This window comes from Marmota flaviventris, chromosome 2 (genome assembly GCF_047511675.1).
Source record: "Marmota flaviventris isolate mMarFla1 chromosome 2, mMarFla1.hap1, whole genome shotgun sequence".
NCBI lineage: Eukaryota > Metazoa > Chordata > Mammalia > Rodentia > Sciuridae > Marmota > Marmota flaviventris.
In genome coordinates, this window is record NC_092499.1 from 11,716,217 (window position 1) to 11,743,776 (window position 27,560).

General features: G+C 50.3%; 2 protein-coding genes across 8 annotated transcripts; one reads left to right on the top strand and one right to left on the bottom strand.

Annotated features, from left to right (window-relative positions):
• Positions 1-1,073: 1,073 nt before the first annotated feature.
• Positions 1,074-2,710, top strand: LOC114089651 (interferon alpha-inducible protein 27-like protein 2). The gene is made up of 4 exons (XM_027931544.2): positions 1,074-1,160; positions 1,283-1,312; positions 1,804-1,965; positions 2,497-2,710. Exons 1-4 carry the CDS (start codon positions 1,154-1,156, stop codon positions 2,694-2,696), a joined length of 399 nt encoding a protein of 132 aa, XP_027787345.1. The 5' UTR covers positions 1,074-1,153; the 3' UTR covers positions 2,697-2,710.
• Positions 2,711-8,030: 5,320 nt separating this feature from the next.
• LOC114089654 (interferon alpha-inducible protein 27, mitochondrial-like) lies at positions 8,031-27,499 on the bottom strand. 7 transcript variants are annotated; one of them, XM_071607576.1, is made up of 9 exons: positions 26,822-27,499; positions 21,738-21,834; positions 20,489-20,630; positions 17,626-18,190; positions 12,601-12,757; positions 11,033-11,137; positions 10,152-10,238; positions 9,190-9,219; positions 8,394-8,867 (listed from the first exon to the last, which is right to left on the bottom strand). In XM_071607576.1, exons 4-9 carry the CDS (start codon positions 17,641-17,643, stop codon positions 8,572-8,574), a joined length of 693 nt encoding a protein of 230 aa, XP_071463677.1. In that variant the 5' UTR covers positions 17,644-18,190; positions 20,489-20,630; positions 21,738-21,834; positions 26,822-27,499; the 3' UTR covers positions 8,394-8,571. The 7 variants fall into 7 exon arrangements, with proteins under 7 accessions (XP_071463678.1, XP_034491801.2, XP_071463677.1 ...); XM_071607578.1 differs by lacking the exon at positions 17,626-18,190 and having other exon boundaries at positions 26,822-27,496; XM_071607577.1 differs by lacking the exons at positions 17,626-18,190; positions 20,489-20,630; positions 21,738-21,834; positions 26,822-27,499 and adding an exon at positions 14,394-17,584 and having other exon boundaries at positions 8,031-8,487; positions 8,706-8,867.
• Positions 27,500-27,560: the final 61 nt, after the last annotated feature.

Sequence of the window (27,560 nt, forward strand, 5' to 3'; positions counted from 1 at the left end):
GCTCAAATACTTCTGAGAGAATGTAAACTAATACACTGACTTTGGAGAGCAATTTATTGGTATTAAGTACTTTTTTTTTTCTTTTGACCAGGGATTGAACCCAGGGCGCTTAACAACTGAGCCACATCCTCAGCCTCTTTTTGTTATGTTTTATTTTGAGGCAGGATCTCACTGAGTTGCTTAGGGCCTAAATTGCTGAGGCTGGCTTTGAACTTTGCATCTTCCTGCCTCAGCCCCTCAAGCCACTGGGATTACAGGCGTGGGCTACCCCGCCGGGCTTGAAATACCTTTTCTGACCCAGCAGTTCTACCTCTGGGGATATATTATCAGAAAATATTGGTGCCTCATTATGTTAGCAAGATAACTTCTAAGAGCAAAATTAGGAGGAATTTGGATCTTTTGGAAGGGAGGACAATGCGTTGAACTGTAGAAAATCCTCAGGACAGAATATTTGATGACAATTGAATATCATGTTGAGTTCTGAGAAGGCAAATGTGAGAGACTGCACACAGGTCAGTGGGGGTTGGGGATGATACCAAAGAGCACGCAAGAAGGGGGTGATGGATAAATAAAATAGTCTATGTACCAGCTGGTGGTTCCAGCACTGTACGACGTTGTCCAAAGTCACAGAGGTGTGCTTAAAGGGATGACGTTTATTTTGTGCAAATTAGACCTCAATGAACTTGACTTTCAAATATCTTGTGGAAAAACACTAAGCAGCCTGAGAAAATCTAAATGACCAATTAGATACAAGAGCAATTTGCAAGTTATTTTGTTTGTCTTTTTAAAGTTTTCGATTTTATTTTGTTTGGTTTTTGCAGCGAATACTGATTCCAATACGGGGAGGAGGGAGGTTAAACTGGGAAGCAGCGCCACCTGCTACAGTTTTCGGGGCTTGGGAGTTCTTTTCTCTTTGGTAGATCCTGAGCACGGACCAACCCCCCACCCCCACCCCCGCCCGGTAGGATGCACCTGCAGCGGGCGAGGCGGCGGGCCAGGGGCGGGCGAGCAGGTGGGCGGAGCGCGGGGTCCAGCGCTTAGCTCAGGGTGCGGGGCTGCGAGGGCGGGCCTTGTCCCGATTGGTTCCCGAGGAAGCAACCCTCCAAGAGCCTTGTCATTTCCTGAGCGGAGCTGGGACCGGGACGGCCTCGTCATGCTGAGTGAGTCTCCCTGGGCCAAGGACAGGCCCCACCCCGACCCTGGCCCTCGAAGCCCGGGGAGCCGCCGGGTTGCCTCGCTTGTCAATCACCTGGCTAACTCGCTCTCCCGCCCCTCTCTTTAGAACAGGCGGCTGCAGCTGCAATCGGAGGAGGTTTGTTTCCTGACCCCGCGCAGCTGGGAGACTGGAGACGCGGCGCGGCAGGGTTCAGGGGGCTCCCAGGCGCCCACCGGCCATTCCTGGAGCTTCCTAGGCGAAGCGCGGGGCCAGGAGGGCGCACTTGCAGTACTCCAGGGGGAAAAGTTACCCAGGGTCTCCTTTAGTCCTTACCAATCATGGGCACACGGGGACATGGGGAAGGTGAGGACGATTGCTGCTAAAATCTACAGTGGTGATGGCACACAGTGAAGGACAGCGACATAGCAGCGTCACACAGCAGGTTAAGACAAGACCAGGCTACTCCTGATCCTCCTGCGACCTCGTCGCCCCCTCTTGGCCCCACGCTACTCCAACTCCTTTACCTTGGGCCCCCCTCCAAGCCGTCCTCTCCCAAATGCCCAGAGCAGACCGTCCCCAGAAACTGTGAGGAATTCCTAAGGGGTCCCTCCCCCGGCCCCACCCGACCCTGCGCCTCTCCCGCACAGCGCTGGCCGTGGGCTGTGTGCCCGTGGTGCTCAACGTAATGGGCTTCACCGGGGCAGGAATCGCAGCCTCTTCTCTAGCTGCCAAGATGATGTCGGCTGCAGCCATCGCCAATGGGGGTGGAGTCTCGGCGGGCAGCCTGGTGGCGACACTGCAGTCAGTGGGTAAGGACTAAAGCCAGGTGAGGTTCCACACCAGAAGCCTTGCCCCAGGGGGGGTCCTCTCCCCGGGCTCCTCTCTTGCCTCTTCTGGCTCCCTGCAGTTCTTCTGTCCTCACTGTCCCCACCTCTGGTTCCTTCTGAGTGACATTCCGGTGGAAGTGTAGAGGTGCTCGTTAGGGAGAAAACGAAAGTTTGGCCCAAGATACAAGAGGTTGTACCTAGGTTGCCTAGGCTCTGGGTTCAGCTCTCCCCAAATCTGACCCCTGGGTGGCCTTGGGTGGTATCCTCCCTTCTCTGGGACTTGGTGGCCTGTGTAAAGTGGTGAATCTGCAGCTTTCTGGTCTGTGTGTGGATGGTGACCCCTCTCCTCTGTCTCTCAGTTCCCATGGATTCATCCTGTCGTCTCTCAGCTACCTCCAGAGTTCTCTGTCAAAGCAGAGCCCTGGGTGACTCAGGAAGTAGAGGAGGGATCCAGGGGCTCTCTGGACCTCAGGCTTGGCCATTACCCTGTGCTCACCCTCTGTCTCTCCCCAGGGGCAGCTGGGCTCTCCACCTCATCTAACATCCTCCTGGGCTCCGTTGGGTCTGCTTTTGGAGCCTGGTTGGGAGGTTCAAAAAAGACTACCACTTCCCCCCCAGATGAGCCCAATGCTGAAGAGGACCAGCCAAGAGAAAATGTACCCCAAGTTGAACCTCCAAAACCCCCACTCAGATCAGAGGATGCTGAGAAATAAAGATCCATTGCTAATGTGTCGCCCATCTCTGTTCCTCGTGGCTCTGTCTGGGGAGCTGTGAGCTGGGGGGGTCAAGTCCCCCTGGTTCTCCTAGCCAGCTTTGTCACAGAGGGCAAAGGGAGGGGGCAGGTTGCTCCAGCACAGTGTCAACAGATGGAAGACTTTGGTTGGTCCCAGCCTTGCAAGGGATGAACTGAATGGTCCAGAGCTGTTTGAGGGACTTCTGTGGGCCTAAGTTTACCCCTTATTCAGTGTGGGGGGACAGACATTCCTGTTGGCAGGCAGAGATGATGTGTAGTGGGCCAGTCAGTTTTGTGCTTCTGAGACAAAACAACTGATGGAAACAGAGGAGGAAAGAATGATTTGGGCTCAGGGTTTCGGTGGTATTTAGTCCGTGGTTGGCTCCAAGGCAGAATCATCATGGCAGGGAGGCTGTGGTGGAGGAAAGCTGCTCCCCTGGCAGCCAGGAAGTGGACAGAGTGAGAGGGGAAGGGGATGGGATATAACATAGCCCCCCAGTGCACACCCTCTGATGGCACACTCCCTTCAATGACACCCCGCCTCCTAGAGTTTCCACCACCTCCCATTAATATGCCATCAAATTAGGAATCCATCAATGGATGAATCCACTGATGAGGTGAGAACCCTCCCGATCTGGTCACTCCTCCAGAACATTGAACTTTGCAGCACTGGGGACCAAGCCTTCAATACATATGCCTCTGGGGGAATATTTCAGATCCAGACCATAATAGCTGGAACACACAATGAACCACTGACCCCAGTGCCCTCAGCCCTTCCTCATGAAAGGCACTAGACACCCAGGAAGAGCAAGACAGTCTCTTTTTCTGGCCTGTCCTCAGTCCTGGTCCAGAGGTCAACAAGCAAACTGCTAGGGAAATACAGTGTGCTGAGTGTTAAAGTTGGGCACTGGTACCTCAGGCGAGGGAGACTGAATCAAAAACAGAAACCTCAGTATCCCGAAAATAGAAAAGGAGACTGGAATTCACGCATGACACTCTGGAACCCTGACCATGCCCTCACCCAGACCTTGCAGTCGTTGTCCACGCAAGAGATACTGCAGTGGACAGGAGGGGTCCACACTGACCCATGGAGTCTGATATCAGGAGGAACTGGCACTCATATGAATGAGTGTGACACAGGACACCTGTTCAGTGCAGTGATGGCCTGTTAGTCAGGTTTTTGTCATTATGACCAAAATACCTTCAGCAACAACTTAGGGGAAACATTCGTTTCAGGTTTATGGTTTCAGAGATGCAGTGTATGGTCGGGTGACTCCATTGCTCTGGGCTCAAGATGAAGTAGAACACCACGGTGGAAGGGCATGGGGGAGGTGCTGCTCTGCTAATGGTGGTCAGAAAGCAGAGAGAGAGTGGGGGAGCACAATGAGCCAGGGACAACGCATATTTCCCCAAGGGCACGCCCCCAGTGACGTACATCCTCCAGCCATGCCCTGTCTGCCTACAGTTAGCATCCAGGAATTCATTCCAATGGTTAAATCATCCAATGGCTTAATTCACTGATTAGGTCACAGCTCTTCTAATCATTATTGTCTATTACATGAGCTATTGAGGGACACCTTGTCTCCCAAACATAACAGATGGTTTTTGGTCACAGCAGGGAGTCCAGAGAAGAAAGGGATCTCTTCCTGTGGGGGACAGCTGGAGGGACTTCCTGGAGGAAGGACAAATGGGTGGTCATCTAAAGGTACATGGAAGTCTGGCAGAGAGTGAGGTGTGCCAGGGAACCAGGTCCCAGCTGCTAGGAGGGAGTGTAGGAGAAAATAAGTAATTAGATGTTTCCATGGCAACATGGTGGGTGGCAAATACCTACAAGACTGTCAGTGAAGGGGGACATCCAGGCAGCCTGGGATATGCAGGTCTTGGAGGGATGTGGGTCTAGACTGGATGACCTCCATCCTGACCTACTTCTGCGCCCACGTGCTTCCGCTCTCTATACCCAGCCCTCTTGACTCCTTGCCCCAGGGCCCTCCCTGCAGGCCCCAAGGCAGGCTGCAAGTGTCGGGGTGTTGGCCCCTCAAGAATATCCCTGGACCAATGATGGATGGGAGCTAGAGGATAAACTCCCCTTGGATGGGACAACCAGGAGTGCACAGTGGGATGGAGCCCCAGCTGCCCACGGTACACACTCATCCACTAGTGGACGTTCTGTGGCTACCTTCCTGTCCCTGTCTCACTTCCATTTTCCCCCAATTGGTGCTTCCTGGGGTCACGTCCCAAATAAACAACTTGCACTCAAATCTTTGTCCCCAGGTCTCAGTCTAAGACAGATCCCTCCCACTGCTCAGGGCCTCCCACAATCGCATGGGACTGAGCACAACATTGAACTGTTCCTGAAATCCTCTTCGGACCAGCATTCAGAAGAGCAGCTGTCCTGGCATGTATGCAAAAAAGCAGTTCTCAGAGAGGTTTGCCCTGTTGCAATATATGTGACAAAAGGACTCTCTGTCCTTCAAGATACAGATTTATCTAGACATTCCCGTCCAGGACTGCTCTTCTTGTTCCCTTAACTTGTCTGGGTTCTTGGGACAGAAAGGAGCATTTCCAGGCGTGGTATGTTACTGGCCTTCTTTTCTTCAAGGAGGATCCACCCACAAGAAGATCATTTTCAGCGTATGGCAAGATGCCAGCTCCAACAGCAGCAGAGGCAATGTCTGCTGTTGGGACCCTGAGGGCTTCAGAGGGGTGGGGCTCACAACTGCTTCCCTTTCTGTGGAACCTCCTGGAATGTTGATATCAGGCTCTGCCACAGGATGCTCTGTCAGTCCAGGGACAGCTCTGTGATCTGTCTGAGCCGTCACAGGGCCACCCCCTTACTGGGTGTAAGCATGGGAGCCTTGGTTTTCCAGAGCTGGTGAGATTCCCTGGGAGAGTCCTCGAAGGCCTGCCCCTGCTGTTGTTCCTATTGTTGTCCTGCCTCTTTTAATTAGGTCTTGAGCTCTCGCTCTCTGGAGAGTGGCCGTAAACTCTAGACCTTCCCTGATGGAACTCCAGGGGTTGGTCAGTGGTGTTCACTATGAACTTTTCATGGGATACTTCTTTTTTGGTACTGGGGATTGAACCCAGGGATGCTTAACCACTGAGCCACTTTTTCTAATATTGTATTTAGAGACAGGGCCTTGCTAAGTTGCTGAGGCTGGCATTGAACTCATCATCCTCCTGCCTCTGGAAGCACTGGGATTACAGGCATGTGCCACCATGCCCAGCTCATGGGATACTTCTTTATCCAAGGGGACAGCTATATGTCTAAGTATGCAAACCACGACCAGGTGTCCCCTTTACAGGAGACTTGTTCATGCTGGCACATGTCCTTGTGGCTCCTGTCTGACCATGTCACTTACTCCAAGACGGCCCCTCTTCCGCAGAGCCCTGGCAGGAGGAGAGTTAGAGTTGGGGGTGAGGTCGGGTGTGAGATGGAGGAGGCAGCTCGACACAGCCCACAAGTGACAGAAGCAGCCGGTTGCTCACAGGTCCAGATGGAGAGGGCAGCATGCCTCACAGGGCCATGGGACCAGGGAGCCACCCGGCACCTGTACGCTCAGCCGGTAGGTGGGAGGAAGAGGCAAAAGCCCCTTGGGCCAGTGTCTTTTTTGGGGACCAGGGCATTGCCAAGCAGGTTTCCCCTGGGAGTCCTAGCTGGGGGGGCTAGAACGAGCAGGCGAGAGTTCTGGGAGGTCCCACTGACGGAGAGTTGGTCCCTGTGGCAATTCTGTGCAGTCCACACAAGGACGATGGCCAGTGGGGTGACCAGGCAGGTGTGTCCAGCCACCCTGTAGGGAGGTGGTCACCAGGAGGCGGTTATATAAGACAAAGACCTGGATGGACCATCTCGAGAGGAACATGCGGTGGGTGGAGGACTGGAAATCGTGTCAAGGGTGACCGAGTCCTGCTTCTGGCAGGACAAAGTCCAATTTGCTGCCCACATCCCAGGAGCATTGATGAAGAGTGAGGGTCTTCACACTTATTTGGAAGCTTTCACCTTTCAGTATGAAGCTCCTGCTCTCCATGGTGCCTGGTACTCTCTGGTCCAGAGACCAACCTCTCCAAAGATACCAGCCTCAGTGATCTGTGGGGAGGAACCCTTGGGGTCTGACTGCTTCTTAAACAGCCTGGCCACCAGCCCTCTTGCTGTCAGCCTACCTTTGTGCTCAACTCCAGAGGCCTGGGCCACTCCAGTGGCTGAGCTGCGCGGGGTCCTGTGGGGCGAGTTCTCCTGTCTTTACCAACAACTAAGATTCTGCTTTCATGGTGCTGCTAAGTAGGACCCCTTGTCCAGGTCATTTCTGGCTCCTAAAATTTTGTTACTGTCATCTCCTCTTTCCTTCTCTTTCTCCTTATAGGCCATGGCTTCTTTAATCCCTGACAGGTATTTTAGTGCTCTTTTGAGAGGGAGGAAAGGTCAAAGCAACCATTTTTTTTTTTGTTGGGTTCATTCTCTTATTGCTCGGAGTCAGAAGGTTCCTTGGTGTTCTTCAGGATGTGTTTGTTTGCACTGAGAGACACCCTGCTGGACTGCACAAGAGAAGTTGCTTTCTCTGCTACCACATCCTCCAAAGTCTGGGAGCGGGGTAGTGATCTATCTCCTGGAGACCAGACCCCCGTGGCCCTGCTGTGGACCTCCCTTGACGTGCTGCTGTCCTCTCCTGGGTGTAGAAGGCTCACTGGCCCCGCAACAGAGCCCAAGGGAGAGGACACAGGGCAAAGCTAGCCTTCCACTCCCTGAAGCTGCACACCCAGAGAGTTGATTCTGTCCCCCTCTGAGCATGTCTGTTCTAGTCAGATTTTTCCACCCCCATGCCCAAAAGACCTGACAAGAACAATTTTAGAGGAGGAGAAGTTTATTTAGGGCTCATAGTTTCAGAAGTCTCAGCCCATAGATGGCCAGCCCCGTTCCTTGGGGCTTGAGGTAAGGCAGAACATCATGGTGGAAGAGTGTGGAAAAGGAAAACAGCCCAGGCTACTAGGGAAATGGCCACCAGACACCAAGGAGGTGGCAAGTGCAAGGACAGTAGGATCTGGCTTTGAGGGAAGTGGCTCCTGGCAGAACCCGAGCCAAACACCCACCCAGGCTGGGATGTGGGAGGTCGTTTGGTTCAACTCCCCATTTAGAGAAGGACAAACTGAGGCACAGGAGGAGTGACCGCCCAGAGTGACACACACTGTCAGTAGCAGGGCAGGGGACAGCTCCTGTCTTCACACTTACTTCATTCCTGCTCAGCACACACCCACACATGGTGGGAGAGAGCCCCTGCCTGGCCCTTCCCACCCATCTTGGAAGCAGGAGGCGAGGCTCGGGTGGGTTGCAACAACAAGCTTTATTCTCAAGAAATGTATGTCCTTGGTGCTGACCCTCCAGGACTGGCCCCTCCCGGGTCAGGCTGAGGGGCAGTACCACCTCTTCCTGGGGTCCTCTTCTCTATGGGAGTAGCAGGAACTATTACAAACCCACTATGCGGGCCATAATGGCAGACCCAGCAGAGCCCAGGGCCATTTTGGACGACCAGGACAGTCCAGCTGCTCCTGGGAAAAAGCAGAGGGCGAGCAGAGGGGGGAGGGCCAAGGCAGCTCTGAAGGACAAAAGTGCAGGGCCAGGGATGCTCCTCATGAGGGCCCGAGGCGGGGCACCCCACAGCAGACCCTCTGTTTCCTGAACCCCAGCATCTTGGTCTAGGGGAGAGGCGCTGCCGGCAGTGGCCCAGGAGGGACTCCAGTGGTGGATCCGCGGGAACTGCCTTGCTCCGCGTAGAGGAAGGCTGAGCCCCAAGTGGGAGGAGATGCTCCAAGTGACCTGGCCCTAAGCCAGCAGCTCTAGCCAGGGCTCCCCCCACCCCCCACCCTCAGAGAAACCTGAGAGAGAAGAGGAGGGTGAGGCAGGACTGCGGCCGAGGGCCACGGGTGAGATCTGGGCTGGGTCCTTGGTGGCTCCTGTGTTCCTCCGTCCCCTCCCCAGCAAGCCCTGCCGAACACCTACCCACTGACTGCAGAGTAGCCACCAGGCTGCCCGCGGAGACTCCGCCCCCGTTGGCAATGGCAGCTATGGACATCATCTTGGCCGCCAGTGAGGAGGCAGCGATTCCTGTCCCAGTGAAGCCAATGGCACCCAGAACCACGGGCACGGCACCCACGGTCAGGACTGTAGGGGAGAGGAGATGCATGGGGGTGGATCCAGGGGAAGGACTCCCTGCTCCCTGGGCCCATCCCGAGGCCTCACGGAGTCTGTAACTGGGCTCTGAGCTTGGGAGAGACCACAGGCAAGGATAGCAGTGATGAGCCCAGGGCAGTGAGGCAGGGAACGTGGGGGAAGGACTGGGGGCCACCAGGACAGGGGGCTGCACTCCCAGAGGGGACTGCTATGGGTTGCCCAGGCCTCAGGCCCTGCTGAGGAGCCCTGGCATCTCTGACTGCACCCTGGGTTTGGGGGAAGCGGGGCTGGAACCCCCTTCCTGCAGGCTTACCTCCACCAGTCACGACTGCAGCAGCCTTGACTAGAAGGGAAAGAACATGCTGTGAGGCTCACACGTCGTGCCTCCCTCTTCCTGCCAAAGACCCACTGTAGGGAGCTGCCGCCCAGGAAGGAATGGCCCCTGCCTGCCCCTCCCTGCTTTTCTCAGAGAAGCAGGACTTTGCAGAAGGTGTGATTGCTGGGGAGTCTTAGTTCAGAGATCAAGGACCTGTCCTGAATGTGTTTACCCACCCTGGTCAAGAGGATCTGGGAACAGGGGTTTAGGGTCCTGGTTCTCCCTGGTTTGGGCAACAGGCATGTGAAGGTCAAGCCCTGAGTGACCAGGGGCATCCTCTGGACCCAGGAACCAGGTTGAAAGGCATTTGCTGCTCAACTTATTGGCAGGCAGGGAAGGTGACGCCCAGCCAGCAGGCAGCTTGGCACACTGGGCTCCTTACATGGAAGGCTGTCCATCTCATGGCCTGCCTGCTGGTCTCAACCAGAGGTCACGGGTGTGGGTGGCTGGCCTTTCCCCTGGTGTGTGCGGAACCTGGCCTGCCTGAGGGTTCCTCCCAAACCCCACCCCACCCTCTGCTGTTGGAATATCTCCAAACTTTTGTTCTACTTCCTGTCCCAAGCTCTGAAAACATCCTCCCACCCTTCCTCCCTGCCCAGGGCACAGGGACAATGGTAAATGTTCCTTGGTAAATAAGGCACAGTATTAACTTCTCTGGGGCTGTTAGTAGAATTAAATGAATTGACAAATATCAAGTGCTAAGCCAAAAAAAACTTAATAATTAATTTAACTGATCTTGTTATTTAAGTCTTACGAATCCCTTCACCATGAGCTGACAATCTGTCTGCATTTCTGACGCAGAAAGGAATGCTGGTGTGCTCCAGGCCCTGACCTTCTCATCACCCTCTCTGCGCTGCACTGGGAGCCCAACAAGTAGCATCTGTTACTCAGCCAGTTACCTCCAATTGGGGCAGCAGCCACAGAGCCCACATTCAGTGCCCCCAGCAGAGGTCCAACGGCAGAGGCCACAGGGGCCAGGACAGCCCCTGGGGAAGAGAAGAGGGTCAGAGGTCAGGGAAGGTATCAGAAGCTCTATCCCCCATCCATGCTGTTTGTGCTGGTGGAGTTGGAAGAAGCCCCGAATGTCCATCCAGTGTTGGGGCCCAGTCTCCTGAAGTCATGAAGAGTGCAACCCTGAAGAATCCTAACGCGGAGTTCCTGTGTATTAGCCAAAGCCAAGGACAGCATAACTCCTCATGCTAGACTAATAATGACCCTGATTAAGGAGAAAAATAAGTCCTTTAGGAGTATGTTTCCTGGCATTTTATGAGAACATCCTGTTTTGTCACTGGGAAATATGTTTTCTTAGTACTAGCAAGCCAGTTGGTTGTTTTCAATACGTTCTGCCATAGTTAAGATCTAAGCTCACACTGCCCCATGAGCCGGGCAAGAACAAAGCAGTTGCAGCTTGCAGGCTCCCCAGCCCCCACCCCCATCAACACATTGTCAGTTTCAGGACTCAGTCTTTGTGCATAATTGTGGGACCAAATGCCCATGGTTGTCCCTTGGTAAATAAGGCACAATATTAACTTCTCTGGGGTGGTTAGAAGAATTAAATGAATTGGCAAATGTCAAGTGCTAGACTTAGCAACTAAATGTAAAAACACTAATAAAATTTAACCAATCTTGTTATTTTAATCTTATGAATCTCTTCACCATGAGCTGAGGATTCGACTGCATTTCTGATGGCGAAAGGAATGCCGGTGTGCTCCAGGCCCTGACCTTCGCCACGCAGAACTGGGAGCCCAACAAGTGGTATCTGTTACTCAGAGCCAGTTACCTCCAATTGGAGCAGCAGCCGAGGTGACAGCAGAGAACCCCGACAGGAAGGAGCCAACAGTAGATGCCACAGGGGCCAGGGAAGCCTGGGATACCAGCATGGCCCCTGGGGAAGAGCAGGGGGTCAGAGGTCAGGGAAGGTATCAGAGGCTCCACCCCCACCCATCCATGCTGTTTGTGCTGGTGGAGTTGGAAGAAGCCCTGGGTGTCCACCCAGGGAGACAGAAAGGTCACAGGCAGTGGAGGCACCCCAGAGAAACCCTTGGCAACAGACAGAAGCTCCCCTAAGGACACTGATGGATCTCAAGGAAGAGTTCTCATAAGAAAAAAATAATCCAGTAGCACGACATACACAACACACTGTCCTGTGTGTAACTCACACACGTTAATGAAAACCACCACTAGTCTGCAACAACCCATGTGGACTCTTGGCTGGCCACTTGGCACAAACGAGGTTGGGGAGGGACAGTGAAGCAGGGAGCTTACAGGGAGGACATCACACACACATCAAAGAGAGTGCATAGGTGACAGGACTGGGGATTACCTTATCTAAACAGACATCTGGAAAAATGGAAATTGGCATGTAAAACCTCCCAGCCAGAGTCAATTATAACTCCTTAAGGGAACTACTGTGTCAGCATCCAACAGCACCCACCCCTGGGACTAGGTCATTGCAACCTTCACAAAGAAAATTTGCTGCACATTAATGAGGGGTAATAAAGCACTGACGGGGGCCTTGAGAGAACAGGGCAAGGACTAAAGGATAAATCCTAAGACCCTAGACTCTGGAAGAGCCACCTGTCTCTCCAGAGTTGGCCTACATAGCACTGCACTGCCCACAATCCCGCACATTTCTAATACACTGCTGTCTGTTCTTTGTGCATCCGGTTTCAAATTCTTCCTGTGGAATCACAAGACAATGGCCACTCTGGCTCCATGGGCAGGTCTCTTCTGCAACATGAAAACTCACACACACACACACACACACACACACACACAGGCTGAGATGGGTAGGGAGGCACACATTAAACATGTGAGAAAGGTTGACTTTGGGGGAGGTAAATGGAGTTGAAAAGAAACATAAATGATGGGAATAAATAAATAAACCAAAGAGGAGCCCTAGATTCAATCTCCACTAACACACACGCACACACACACACGAAGAAAGAGGGCCTGAAGTGAAGAAGTTTGTTATGATCAATGCTCAAAATCAGATCCAGTAGGACAAACTACTAGGGAAGGCTCGCCAGAGGGGGCTCCTTGACAAAGGAAACTTAGGGAGGGGGACCTAGCTAGAGATTCCCACGACCCCTAGCTATAGACATGGACATGAGGAGGCTCACATCTGGAGAGAGAAGGAGATGCAGGAAGCGCCTAGGTCTAGCCCTTGGGGAACTGGACTCCTAGGCCTACAGCCAGGGTCTTGCCTCCCTCAGGCCCTTCTCTGAGAGGATGCCAGGGGGGACATATAGATGTGCTGGGAGGACAAGGACACTCAAGGGCAGGACTCTGCATCCTCCTTAGCAGTCCTCTCGTCCCCCAGCACCTGCCCCTTCCAAGAATACTTACCTTGTGACGAAAGGCCAGCCAGGAGGGTGCCACAGGCTGCCCCGCCAGCTTCAGCCATGGTCACTGCTGATGTTAACTGGGTGGCCAGGGAGGAGGCCAGCATGCTTGCAGACGTAAGGGCCATGCTGCCGAGCAGAAAGCTTCTATTGGACCAAACCTACCAAAGGGTAGAACTTTGGTGGAGAAATGGAACCCCCAGAACTGGCTTCCAGCCTACTGTCCTGAAAAATCTGAGGGGCTCTGGGATGGGTAGAGAGGTCTGCTGTGAGCTGGTGGGGACAGTGGACCTGGAAGGGGGCTTGGGTGAGGGAAGGAGGAATGTGGGCATCAAGGTTACCAAAAGACCCATGGTAGGGGCTAGGGGAGAGCCGCAGGGTATTGTCTTTCCTCCAGCAGCTGTTTTCTTCCTCGAGAAAAGCCCAGCACCCACTTAGCCACTTCTGGGATTCCTTTAAATCTCCATGGAGCAATTTTAAAAGCACCAAAATTGGGAAATCAGAACTAGTCACACCGTTAAGGTATGAACAGCAGCCAAGGTACTGTGGGTGCCTGCTGCTCTGTGATCTCACTAACATGAGAAACTTGGGCTTCTGTCCCCATCTTAGGGATGGGAAAACAGGGTGCAGCCCAGAGAGGGTAAGCTATATGCCCCAGGCCTTGGCAAAGCAAGAGCCAGCCAGGGGCAGGTACTTCTAGTTCACAAGCACATCGTGACTGATGCTTTCCCTCCAGACACTTACCTCTCCCCTGAGCCCACTTCACCTCCACCCACCCTGGAGGCTTGAGAGAAGTCAGGGGCAGGTGGGGGCTCAAGTCCCTTCTCTCCCAATACCTAACTTTTTAAAAAATCTGATGCCTTATTTTTTTCTCATTTTAAGTTGATACTGTGACCTACATAATGGTGGGATTCGTGGGATATATTCATACATGCACAGAGCATAATTGGGTAATTTCATTCCCTCGTTTTCCCTTCTCTCTTCCCTCCCTCTGATCCCCTTCCTCTATTCCAATCACAGCTACCCGGATGAAAGAAAGGATCTGTGGGAGAGTGGGTGCACACTGGGCACTGCCCACCTGAAGTTGGGGGCCACAGCAAGAGGCAGTCCCTTCCACCCTCCCTGCCTTACCTGGTGAATGGAAGTCCTCAGAGTGTGGAATGGACCCCAGTATTTATCTAGAGCATGTGTTCTTTGTCCAGCCCCAACACTGATGAAGCCCCCCCCAACTGGCTGCAGGGCACGCCCAGTGCTTGGGCGGCCAAGGAGCTAGGTTTCATTTTCCTAGGAAACAGAAACTAAGGAGGCCAAAGTGAAATCTGGCAACCATGAAATGCTGGCTTCCTTAGGTGGATGATGGAAACCAAAAAGCCCCAGATAGGAGCCAATAAAACCAGAATTACAACTGATCTCTGGCTGGCCTAACCTGGCTCTGCCATATTTCCTGATTTTTGTTTCTATTAATCATAAAGTTTCTGTGAAAGGGGGAAGGGAGTTTAGCTGTCTTCCCAGTTTTGGCTAAACTATAATCAAATTAATTTTTCCTTTCCCTTTATTTATTTTTTAATTTAATTTTTATTTTTTTGTACTAGGGATTGAACCCAGGGGCGTTTAACCATTGAGCCACATTCCCATCCCTTTTTTATAGTTTATTTAGAGACAGGGCCTTGCTACATTGCTGAGGCTGGCTTTGAACTTGCAATCCTCCTGCCTCAGCCTCTTAAACTGTTGGGATTACAGGCGTGTGCTAACTCGACCTGCTTTATATCACTTTTGATAATGGAGATCAACTCATACCTGAGATAATCTTCCCAGAGTCTGCATCATATTCTCAGCTGTTAATGTTGTATGGGCTAATTTGGAAGTTAGGTCAGGCTGACCTTATTCTGCTCAGACATCTCACCCTGCGCAAAATTGGCTCCCCCTCCTATAAGAGTCCACTTGCATAGAAGCTGACACCCCCACCCACTTGCACCCTGACACTATGGAGCTGGTGCTAGCTTACTTCCTGAGTGGGTACGGGAGGTGCCAATTCTGAGAACTTGGTGACACTTTATGAAATGTGTGTTATAATTGTACTTGCCTCTCCTGTCCCCCTTCTTTGTGTTTTTAAGAAGAACTAAGAGTCTTCTTTGCCTACCAATGTTGGCCTCGTAACCCACGTTCAGTGTCTTAGGCTTCAGAACTGTCTGCTTTCTGCTCCCTAGGCTCTGGCTAGAATAAATCCTTTGTCTTTACTTCAAAAAGATTGGGATTTTGGAATAGTGCCTAAATATTGGGAAGCCCCAGAGAGATATCCTCTGGGGTCCAGGCTGTGCCTCTCAGCCCATCGGGACCCCCCACCCCACAGAAAGGGGCACCTTCCCCTCTAGTTGTGGGAGCTCTCTGTTTTGTCCCGTTTGGATCCTATGTGGTGACTGACTTAAGCCTGGCCTTGAAGGAAGACTAAGAAAACTGCGTGTGTTTGGAGGTACCTCGTTTGTTCTCTCCATTTTGGGTTGAATGTCAACCTAGAGGAGAATCAACCAGATTGACTGTCAAGCCTTAGAGGTGTTTCAGCTGGGTGGATTGTGAGGCCTTGTGTCTCAAATAAACTGGATACCTGTCGAGATGCCAGTTTTGAACCCAGGTGCTCCGCTACATAGACTGTGGTGACGATCTGGGACTGGGATGGAGGAGAGTCTGTTTTCTGAGGATAACTGTAGTTACATGCTTGCCTGACCACCTAACATTGCTCCTTCATTGTTGCCCCAGCGAGAAAACCTTCTTCTTTCCCAACTCACTGCCCCTGGATCCACCAACTATCTAATTTGACTTTTGCCTACCAGTTTCTTCCCATTTCTGCCTGTTGTTCTAACTTTTGGCCTTATCATGGGATCTAATCAGTCTTGTCTTTTGACCCTTTTGAACTACATGTTGAAAAACTTCTCATCAGGGCTTCACATTGACTATGGGGTGCCTGTGACACCAGGGCACCTCCAAATTCTGTGTGAGGTAGAACGGCCCTCTTTCAATGTTGGATGGCCATCTGAGGGCTCTCTGGAAGCCCTCATAGTCCAAAAGGTCTGGAATGTGGTAACTGGCAGGCCTGGCCATCCTGACCAGTTCCCATATACAGACCAATGACTAGATTTGGTTCTTAATCCTCCAAAATGTTTACAAAAATGCCTCAAGGATGCACCTAGATCAGCCAAAGTCCTGGCTCTTCAGGATATCAGAGGTTTCCAGGGTCGTAACAGACAAGAACTAAGAGTCTTCTTGGCACCCTTCTGCCTCTCTTCTTCCCCCTTCAGATGAGGATGGAATGTTGCCACCTCCCTATGCTCCTCATGGGCCCCACATTCCTTCTCGTTCATCTGTGTCTTCCCCAAGGTCCCCTGGGTCTGTTCTTTCATCACCAGAAGGGCACATAACTTCCCCCATCCTCACGGGGAGATAAACACTTGACGGAAGTGGTGGTGTCTTCCCCATCTCTCTTCTCGGCTCCCTTGCTGCTGATTTCCAGGGTGCGACTCCTCCCCCAACCCCAACTTTTCCCATGTTGCTCCTCCGGCAGCTACCCTCAGGAAGGGATGGAACCACTGTCTTTGTGTATGTCCCCTTGACAACTTCAGATATATAATTGGAAAAATCAAAATCCTCCTTTCTCTGCACGCCCACAGGCCCTCATTTCTCTCCTCGATGCCACTTTCTGCATGCACAGGTCTGCTTGCGACGACTGCCAGCAGCTCTTGCTGGCTCTTGTCACTTTTGATGAGCAGGACTGCCTCAGGGTGGAGGCCAAGAGAGCCATCCTTTCAGTGGCCAGTTGCACCAAAGCCAAGGGACAACAATTGTTAGAGGAGGCCCTTCCTGACATCCATCCTGATTAGGACCCTAACTCTGGGGCAAAGAATGTTCATTTGGACGCCTATCACCGGCATTTGTTAGGGGGACTAAAAGGGGCTACTAAAAAGCCCATTAAATTGTCTAGAACTACTGAGGTACTCCAAGGCCCCAACAAAGCTCGAAGCTTATTCCTTGAAAAGCTGCAAGATGCTTTCAGGACATTTTCCCACTTTGACTCAAAGGCACCAGAAAATACGTGAACTATAAATCTGATTTTTTTCTCTCCATAGCCCTATTACAGAGAAACAAATCTGTGAACTTCTAGGAATGGCAGTTACTGCAGGCTTTGGATTGTCTCCTTTACAGAACTAGCAAGGTCTTTGTTTAAGCCACCACAGGAACTAGCCCTTTAAAATGGACTAAGAAGGAACCGCAGGCCTTCAAAGCCACCAAGCCCTGGTCAAGGTCCTTGCTCTGACTCTGCCCGCTGCTATTGAGTCCTTCAACCTGCTTGTGGCAAAAAGTCCAAGGGTTGCCAAAGGGCCTCTCACACAAGATCTTTGACCCTGAAAAAGGACAATAGCCTATCTATCTAAAAGATTGGACCTGGTAGCATCCAGATGGGCTTCCTGTTTATGTATCATAATGGCCACTGCCCTTATGGTCAGAGAGGCCAATAAGTTAACTTTGGGACAATCCCTCAGAGTGGCGACCACACTTTGTAGAGACCCTCCTAAACGGTGCACTAGGTAGATGGATGACTAATAGTCGTATTATTCAATATCAGAGTTTGTTGCACTACCACCCTCAACTCACCTTTGCCCCCACAAGGGCCCTTAACCCCACCTGGCTGATACTAGAAGACAACCCACTTGAGCCCCTCCACGACTACAAGGCTATGCTTGACCAGGTGAGCTCAGGAAGGCCAACTTGACCATGTTCCTTTGACTGAGGCTGAAAGCCATCCAATGGCAGCTGCCAAATCATAGAAGGGGCTTGGAAGGCTGGAGCCTCGGTCACAACAGAAACCGAAGTCATTTGGGCTCAAGCACTCTTGAGGGGAAACTCGGCACAGTGAGCAGAACTAATCACCTTGACACAGGCTTTAAGGGAGCGCTATTTTGTTGGGTTTGGATTCCCGGTGGTGACCAATTGGAGCCCAGCCATGAAGAGACGCATGAAGCTTCATGTGTAGAGGTACCTTATTTACTCTCTCCATTTTGGGTTGGATGTGAAGCCTAGGGGCAAATCAAGCAGACTGACTGTAAAGCCTTCAGGTGTCTCAAGCAGGTGGGGCCGTTGCCTCCTGGCTGAAATGGGTGTTGGAAACCAGTGGACTTTCTGGGTTGGTTCTCCTGAAGGAAGAGTCTATAAGCCTTTTCTTGTATCTGTTAGAGAGACTTAAGGTAGTTAACAAGAGACTGGTGGCTGATTTTAGCCAAATGAATATCAGAAACCCAGGGAAGTAGAAGGGTTGGTCTCCCATATATAATCTCAAAGATTAAGGGGTGCATTGGGCACGCAAAAGAGCAACAGGCAAAGGCACTGGCCACCCAGCACTGTCTCTAATGTAAATCTACTGAGGGTACTCGAGGGTCTGGTTCACGTGCTCAACCTGTGCAGAACTTTGAGGCTGGTCAGCGCAATGAAATTTCCAGTCGCTGCAGTGAATGCCGGCCTGACAGCTGACCTTCTGGTGACAGGCAGTTCACAGCCTGGTGGGACTTTATTAAGAAGAAATTTTGTTGGATACACTTCTGGCCAACCTGAGAAAATATCCACAAAAATAAAGAGAAACGTATAACTACTGGAGGGAGGTCTTACCTCGGTGAAGCCAATCTCCCAGTGATCTCCCAGTGGTCTCCTCGATTGCGGACCCCAGAATGGGTCCACCTTTCTTGTTGGGCATTTACCTGTTGGCAGGCTGGACATTGCCCAGAGATGTCCTGGGACGTTGTTTTAGCCCTGGGATACAATATGTCTTAGAAATTCAGCCAGTTGATTCTTCCCCCAAGGAGTTGTTGCACATAAATCCAATATTAATGTTCTTCCCAAAGCTCAGGGTACCATGGTCTGGAGTCAGGAGGACCCACCAGCTTCTGATTTTGTTCCCCCTTTTCTTTAACCTTCTCTTTTTCTTCTGGCAGATAATGTGGGAGGGAAGGAAGGCTGGTTTGGGGATACAAGGCCAAAGGTAACATGGTGACTGGTTCTGGTTTGGAGTCCAGGGCCTCTTGTTGAGCTGTCTCATTGGCAAAATTATTGCCCTTGATGACCAGAGAGTCTCCTTTTTGGTGACCTGGGTAGCGACGACAGCCTCCTGCTTAGGTAATCAAATTGCCTCAAGTAGAGCCAATGTTTCCTTTTTATTTTTAATAGAATTTCCCTCGGCAGTTAGCAACCCTCGCTCCCTGTAGATGGCTTAATGCACATGTAGGGTGGCAGAAGCACACCTATTGTCTGCTCTCTTGGCCCTGGCCAGAAGAAATCCTTTTCTTTACTTCAAAAAGACCTAGAGTTTTATTTGGGATTTTGGAGTCATACCTTAACAGTGTCTTCACACGAGAGGATTTCAGGCAAGACACTAGGCTTAGCAAAAGTATAGCAATGTTTACTAGAAGAAAAAGAAGCAGGGGTGGGGTGGGGTGGGGGGAGCACCCACAGGGAGAGAGGTGGGCCCTCTCCCACTTACATCCCAGCTTTTAATGGGGTGGAGGGAGATTGTTAGGTCTCACCCAAGTATCACCTGTGGGCTCTGGTCGGACGGACTACTCTAGCTAACAATCAAAGGGCAACTCTTGGTCATCCTTCCTGGCTGACAGGTCCTAATTGGAACTGGTTTGGCCAAATTCATGGTGAGGGGGCCCACAATCATCAGTGATGATCACCCCTCTTTCCTAGCCTGGAAATCTCTGGTTGTATTTTTGTGCAGGGTCATGCTTAAGGTGTCTTAGCAACTAGGCCCTGCTAAGCAAACCTATCTTTGTCCTCCCCTGGACTTATCTGTTTTTCTCCAGTTGTAAGAAGATTCATCTATGGGGCTGAGATCAGGCAAGGGTCCTGAAATAGCTGTCTTGCCAGGCCTTCCACTACCACTGAGACAGGACTGTCAATTAACTGATAGGCTTTGTACTGAGTATCTTCTCAGAATTCTCACCTCCCGCTCATGCCTTAACTGCTACCTAACAGACTTCTCATGTGGAAAGGTGACGGAATCCCGTTCATTGGGACCCCAGGAGAGTCTCTGGTCTGGGATCCAGCAACAAAATGAGAGACGCCACTCTCCTCCGTTTTCCTGCTGGGAAAGAGATTCTGACACCTACTACACCATGGATGGGCCCTGAAGATATTATGCTGAGTGAAATAAGGGCACACACCTTCCACGTCTATGAGGTAGGAGAGTAGTCCAATTCCTGAAGTGACTGCCCGGGGCCAGGGTGAGTAAGAAATGCAGAGTGTTTAACTGTGTTTTAGTTTTGCAACAGAAGAATTCCAGAGATGGATGGTGGTGATGGTTGCATAAGAGTGTGTATGTACTTAAGTACACACTATTGAAGTATACACTTAAAATCTGTTAATATGGCAAATTTTATTTTACTTGTATTTTATCACAATTAAAAAAATAGGAGTGTGCCTCTGCTGCCTTGCTCCCAGGGGAAGGCTCAACACAGGTGCTGGGAGGAGGACACCATGGACCAGGCTCTGAGCCAGCAAGACTGAAGCTCACAGGCCATGGGCTGGGCCAAGAGGTCCAGGAAGCAGGCCTCAGCCCGTACTGGCCAGCTGCCAGGCCTTTGTAAAGCACGTAAGGCCAGTGTAAAGGGCTTCTGTGCCACCCAATTGGATGGGACTTGGTGCTGGGAGACATCTGAGTGGCCTAAGCCTACCCTTACATTTAGAAACAAATTAACCCAGGCCCAGAGACCAGAGGACTCCCACACTGTGGTCTCTGGCCGAGTGAGCGTGGAGGAGACCATCAGGGCAGCGTGCTCTAACACAACAGAGAAGCTGAGCTGAGGGGGAGGTTGGGGAGGCTGAGGATCGGCGTGGATTCTGATACCTACCAGGTGGGAGAAATTCCTATCTCCATCCTTGGGTAGGCATGTGGGGGATCAGACCCTGGTCCAGCTGGTCCTGGGGCCCCCACAGGGACAGAACCAGTGGAGGCCTTGGCCACACTAGATGACTGGGACATCTCATCCTCCCCTAAAAAAGATGAAGAAGAGCATACAGAGCGGGCAGCTGTGGTCAGAGGCCCCATGGGCCCCAGAAGGATATGAAGCCGAGGGACCCACTGTATCCTTCACTTCCAGAAGCCCCCTGGAGCTCTCACTGGGGGAGGGGTCTTAGGGGCAGCTATGCTGACAGGTGAAAGGCATGCCCAGGGGTGAACCCAAGTGGGAGACAGGATGAGACCCAGCCACCAACAGAGAGCTGGCAGGCCCCCTCAAATCAGAGTGGGAGGCTGGAGCCCAGGAGGGAAGACGTTCACGTGGACACAGTGCAAGTTAGGGGCAGCTCCAGGCCAGAACCCAGACCCTCTGTGCCCCTGGGCCACAGCTTCTACCCTCACCTCAAGCCCTGGGCCACTTCACCCTCTGGAACCTCCTTCCAGGAACTTTCTATCTGACTGAGATTTCTGCAGAAGGGACTCAGCAGTACTCTTTCCCCATTTTCTGTGGCTCCAGCTGACATCTTGGTGGCAGTGCAGAAGCACCCAAGGCTTAGAGTCTTTCCCAGAAACAGTGTAACACGGGAGTGCCCTCTGATGGTGAGCACAGAACACAGCCCTTTAACACTGAAAGCCCCAGGCTTCCCAGTGTCCTGATGAACTGTCTGTCTGCAACTGAGTTTCCTCCTGCTGAGAATGAAACCAAGGAACCCCCAGCCCAGCCTGAGCAGGCGCCAGAAAAGTTCCGGAAAACCAAAATTGTTATCTATTCTCAGGCCAGCACTCCCTAGCTCAATCTACTAAACCTGTTTTCCTCCATCAACCTGTCTCCTGAGCTTTAGTGGATCAGCAAGTAGCAGAACTTTCAGTTCTGGTGACACGTCCTGTGTCCTATTGCGGTTTGTGAGCCATTTCCAGGATGCATCCAAATATGTACAGTTCAGATTTTAAAGTTAGTAACTTTTCTAGGGTCCCTGTCTCTGTGGTCCTATTCTCTAACGTTCCATCTCTGTCCCTTGCCCATCCAACCCTCACCCAAGCAGGTCTTAGGTCTTAAGGGAAGCCCAGGCTGGGACCAGGTCAGCTGCTCCCAAAGGCTCAGGGTGAGGGTAGGCTGGAGCCCCTTCCCAGCAGACACTCACCTCTGATCACGGTGATTGTGGCCCTGGGTGGACGCAGAAAGGTACTCAGGGTTCCGTTGCTCCTTCTCCTTATCCATTTCCCAGGCTCCTGTCCACCCTGAGAACACAGAACAGTCTCTGCAGCTGGAGGCAGGCTAAACAGCCCTGCCTGAATGAAGTCCATACCCAAAGGTCAATGGGGATACTGTCATCCCACTATAGATAAATTAATCAAGGATTAGTGCCAATTAAACTTGCCTTGCAAAGGATGGGCTCAATGGCTGTGGGTAAGCTAAGCCACTAACACAGGCCAAATTCAATGTATCTTTCCACAATGTCAGAATTTATTGAATAACAATAAATTTGCAAGCAAACCACTTATAGTAGTAGTGATTTCACCAAATACCCATGGGTCACCTAATAGTCATCCGCTGGGCAATCACAAGTCCTTTTAATTCATTCCAAGCTTAATTTCTAATATATATAACACTCAAGTCACACACCACTCTTCATACAACGATGTACGTACACATATACAGAATATAGAGCAGCCCCTCAGCTAGAGCCCAGTGAGGGCTACAGGATTCCCTGCCAAGAGCACAGGCAGAGACGAACGCAGTGGGTCAAAGGTCACTGTAGGGGGTCAGTGGAGGATTTTAATGAACCAGCTCCACATAGTTGTCAAAGCAAAGGTCCAGACGGTGGGCAACTTCAGTTTCGGAGAATTGGCCTGGAGTGGGCTGTGTTGGAGGGCAACTGCAGTTTGGGAGAATTGGGCTGGAGTGGGCGTGTCGAGGGCAAGAGATACTGTGTATGCTGAAGCTCGAAGGAACGGGAAACGGGAGACTAGTCACTGTGGTGATTTTCCTGGGCAAGGCTCATTACCAGTGACGAAGTGACAGGGTCAGGGTGCCACTGTGGCCAGATTGGGGAGGGTCCTATTGTATGAAATGAAGTATTGCCTGATCTAGAATTTCAAATAAAGCAAGTTAAGACCTTTATGTTAAACTGCTTTAATTTTAAAATTTGCTTTTTATTATCTACAACACCAGGATATAGTCTGACACAATCACAGAAGCGTGGAACACAACTCGCTCCAATTCAGTCCCCAGTGTAAGATTCACATTCTCTTTTCTGTCAAAGTTAAACCGATAGTCTGAGTTTCCTCATACGTAACAAAAAAAATGTGTTTGCTGTCATCTAAACCATGTGGTTGAAATGTAGCTATTTTGAGGCCCCCAATATATCTCCCTTTGTCCTCATAATGCCTGCAGTGTAGGAAATCATCTGATCATAACTACAACCCTTCCCCTTGCCCTCCCCTCTTTTAAATTAGTCAATCACTTGGACTGTAACTCCAACTCCTCCTATCAGAGCAAGGGGCAGTGCCACCTCAGGGATGAAGCCCTGGGCACACTTCCTGCCCAGTGTACTAGTTTGCCAGATGTTTTGATAGCACTACCTTCTGCAGAAGTAAAATTTGCCTTGCCGAGTAACTTACTTAGTGCGTGTCTGAATTCTTGCGGCACCCTGATATTTCTAACACCAGCACCCACTCCCTTCCATCTTCTTCAATCCATTTACAGTTTATTTTGTTTTTTAAATTATTGTTCTGGGGCTGGGGATGTGGCTCAAGCGGTAGCGCGCTCGCCTGGCATGTGTGCGGCCCGGGTTCAATCCTCAGCACCACATACAAACAAAAGATGTTGCGTCCACCGAAAACTAAAAAAAAAAAAAAAAAAAATCATTGTTCTGTAGATACACCTGATGTGGGGACTCCTCTGCCATATCAAGGTGCACGTACCAAAGTTTGGCTGTTCCACTGTTCTTCCCTTTTCCTGTCCCTCCTTCCTTCTCCTCAATCTCCTTGTCTACTAATCTTTTCTCTATTTCAATGAAATTCCTTCTCCCTTTTTTCCCCTCTTTTTTTATGAATCATCTCTCCCCTTATTTTTGTGTAGCTTCCACATACCGACGAAAACATTTGATCTTTGACTTTTTGGGGACTGGCTTATTTCATGCAGCATGAATCTCTAGTGCTGTAACAATAACCAGGGAGTCAGCATGAACTGGTGCTACCGTGATCCCCAGCTGCTAAGCAGGTGCTTTTGGGACAATCACCTGTGCCTGGGGAATGTGGGGAAGAACCATTGCTAACCAGTGTTAAAACTCACTCACTCAAGTTGTTTTCTGTTTTTGTCTCAGGTAAGAGCCTCCTGAGAATCTTACAAGGAGCTAATCAAAAAGAGTCCTTCAGACTCTTTCCTTTTAGATGACCTCAGAGTAAACTTTGTTCTTTATAATGTTAAATTCTCCTTAGAGGAAGGCATTCCCATCTGCCATTTTTTGAATATGCAAAGCATGACCTTGAACTGAATTCGCCTTTCCTATATATCACAAGAAAATAACATAGACTGGACAAATTTGTGTCTTTCCACAATATCAGAATTTATTGACTAACAATAAATTCACAAGATACATCAATTCCATCAGCTTTAATTCAGAGTCCTCTCAGATTCACCTAGTGTCATGACACTGGCAATCCCCAAGTTCTTTCATTCCATTCCAATCTTAACTACTAATATCTATAACTCAAATCACACACCACACAATGATATATATTACAGAAAAGGCTGAGAGAGGATGAACTGCAAGTGTCATCTATGGCAGTAAAATGTCCAATAGGATAAGAACTGGGTCCTGGAACTCCACTTCTGCAGAAAACCAACACCCAGAAAACCAACACCAGTGTACCAACAGTGGTACACGCTTGTAATCCTGGAGACTTGGGAGGCTGAGGTAGAAGGATTTCAAGTTTGAGGACAGACTGGGTAACTTGGTGAGACCCTGTCTCGAAATAAATAGAAAGGGTTGGGGATGTGACTCAGTGGCAGAATGCCCCTGGGTGGAAGGAAGGAAGGAAGGAAGGAAGGATCAAATAGGGACTCAATTAAGTCCCTACTATTATGCTTGCAGCAAAAGCAGAATTACAGTTCCTGTTTCCCCTCCACCTTCACATTCCTGCACAGGGAAGTCAGCTGGCACAGTCCAGGCCACCTGCAGAACAATTTGTTGTCATTATCTTTTATTCCTCCATGGTTCATGGCAGGGATGGAATGAAAATGAGTATGTCCTTATTATCTGCTCAGAAAGCAAAAACCTGAAAATACCAGCATTTGCAGACTTGGAAAGGATTAGACAAATTCTCTTTCCCTGCTGGGTAGGGTGGACATGGACTTTCTGGTCAGCAATTTAATAACATGCAGTATAAGTTCATTTGACCAGAAATTGTTCATCTTCACATTCGTTGTAAAAAAAAGAATCAGAGATGTGCAAAAACCATATGCACATGAATAGTTATCATGGTGTTATTGATAACAGCAAAAGGTTGAAATAACACTGTGGGGCACTTGACTGAACTGTTTTCCCCAAACTTTTTTTGTATTTTGATGTGTATTATAAAAAAATGCTTAGAAGAAAGTGCATGATGAAAATAACAGGAATAGTTTTAAGGCTGACCTGGCCTCACCATGCACCAGGTCCCACAGGGAGCACTTTACATGGATTATCCCACTTAATCCTCACAACTCTGAGAGTTACTGGTACTGTTGTGGTGTAAACTAATCAAAATCAGTAAGAGTGTAAGTATAGGTTACAGATTAGTAAAAAATATAGATTATAGATATGATAAGTGAGATAAGACAATTACAAAGCAAGAGCTGTCACAGACAGGCCTAAGACTCCATTTTGCTGCCTTCTTTAAAAATAAAAACTGTTACAAGAGCTGTTTCTGAGAAACTGAAATGAAAGCTATAAAAACTGTTTTTCTGTACTTTGTACTCCACAAATTATACCTTACTCAGGACGCAGTGGTGATCATGGAGAGTTACATCCTGGGTTTGAGTGCACTTGTGGGTATACATGAATTTGAAATAGATTCTATCCCTGGCCGACCCCTGTTCAAAGTCAGGATACTGCTGTCTCGCACCTGCTTGAACCTGGAAATGTGGTTAACTGACTTGCAAAGCTGATTGCCTTTTCTCTACTTCTGTCCTTGATTGCTAACTGGAAAATTCCAGCCCTGCTTAGAGCTCCCAGGTCCCACTAACTATTGTTTTAATTTCTGTGATTGGCTTACTTGCATGACACTAAGGAAAGCCCCTGAATTGTGGTTTTCATCTTGAAATTCCCAGGATACAGGCCAGGAAGTTGCTGTTCTCCCACAGAGCTTCAGTCTCTATGGGTGGGTGACAGTCCTGGCCAGGTAAATAAAGCTCTCAATGATCTGAATTTGGACTAAGAGTGTTTTCTGAAGCATCCCCATAACAGTACTGTTCTCATTTTACAAATGAAGAAACAGATGCCAGATTAAATAATTTGCCAAAGCCACACAGCTCATGTTACAGAGTTTAGATCAAGATCCAGGTAATCTGATTCTAGACCCTCAGCCCTCCCCAGGAGCTCTCCCCCACTTGACATGTCACCTTCTTACTGGGGAGTTTTATGAGCTCACCATCTCCAACTGTTTCAGGTGCACTCTTGATGATAACCACATGATCCACATATATTCTTCTGTTTTGTTTTTGAAGACATACCTACACATTGTTAAGTACACCCACAGCAACCAATGATTTTGGAGGCTTCTGCTTGGGTCCCTGGGGTTCATGGACTCATTCCTTACTTGTCTTGATTTTGATTACTTTTACCAACTGAAAAAAGCCCTGCTTCTTTGTCTATTAAATTATCACACATTTTTATTTCCTTAGAAAATAAAATACTAAGAAGAGAAAAAAACATCTGTTTCCACTGTTATAATACGATCTTTGTTCTTCTTTTGCTTTTGCTGGAATCTCCCTCTTTCTTATTAAAAAAAAAATTAAACCGATTTCTTTTAAATGTATGTACACACACACACACACACACACACACACAGTCCTGCGGGTTCTCTTTCTCTGGAGAATCCTGACACAGGGTAGCATCCTGACTCAGAAAGATGCTCCCAATTTCCACCACAGGGGTCTACTTCCAGCCCCTCTGTTGGGGTTCCTTTCCCCAGCAAACAGCCCTGTTAGGTAAGGTTCCAGAAAGACAACCCCACAACTTACCTGCCACTCAGGGACTTGCAGCCCTTTCTCCTCGCCCCGCCAACAGGGGCAGCTCCAGTCTCTTGTCAGACTTCTTCGGGCACCAGTTACAGACAGGCTCTATGCTACCTCAAATCTTGGAGATACAAATGGCAAGCCCCCCAAGACAAGGGTGAAGCCCTGAGCCACGGTGGCTCCATGATGGAGAGGGGCGAGTGCACAACGGACCGAAGCTGGGCCAATTTCCCGCGAATGTCCTGTCGTGATTCCCAGCATCATCAGACACGAGGTATGCGAAGGGAGTTTCAGGTGGCCCCGGGACAGCCACGAGGTAAAGGTCACGACTCACTGTGAAGCCAACTTCTCTGCATTACAACAAAGGAGCCAGCCCGCTTGGCGGTTAAAGCCTGTGTTTTGAGTCGAGCAGATCGACCTTAACGATCCGGGTGCAACGGGCAAGGCACAAAACCCTGGAGGAGACCGTACCTTCAGCGGTTAAATGACAAACGGTGTGCAAAGCTTCAGGCACACAGTGGGTACCCAACAGGTGGACAACTCCCGCAAGAACGCTTGCGTTCCGGGCTGCGCCGGCGAACCGCCGCCAGGAATGGAGCGCACGAACCTTTGGCCTGCGCCGAGCCCTACGCCACAGAAGAGCTTCCCGGCGTGAGGCTGGGGACACGCTCCGCCTCGCTCTCCAAGCTCCTAGGGCTGAAGCCGCGCAGCAGCCTGTCAGGTCGCGGAGTTGGCGTGGAGGCGG

What these genes read in the sequence shown, in the direction of transcription:
- LOC114089651 (XM_027931544.2), top strand. An exon ending in TGCAGCTGCAATCGGAGGAG is followed by an intron (nt 1,313 to 1,803) that starts GTTTGTTTCCTG and finishes TCTCCCGCACAG; the next exon opens with CGCTGGCCGTGGGCTGTGTG. An exon ending in GGCGACACTGCAGTCAGTGG is followed by an intron (nt 1,966 to 2,496) that starts GTAAGGACTAAA and finishes GTCTCTCCCCAG; the next exon opens with GGGCAGCTGGGCTCTCCACC.
- LOC114089654 (XM_027931557.3), bottom strand. Translation starts at nt 14,423, where the DNA reads ATGATGCAGACTCTGGGAAGATTATCTCAG. An exon ending in GGCTGCTGCTCCAATTGGAG is followed by an intron (nt 10,239 to 11,032) that starts GTAACTGGCTCT and finishes TCTCTTCCCCAG; the next exon opens with GGGCTGTCCTGGCCCCTGTG. An exon ending in GGCTGCTGCCCCAATTGGAG is followed by an intron (nt 9,220 to 10,151) that starts GTAACTGGCTGA and finishes TTTCCCTTCTAG; the next exon opens with TCAAGGCTGCTGCAGTCGTG.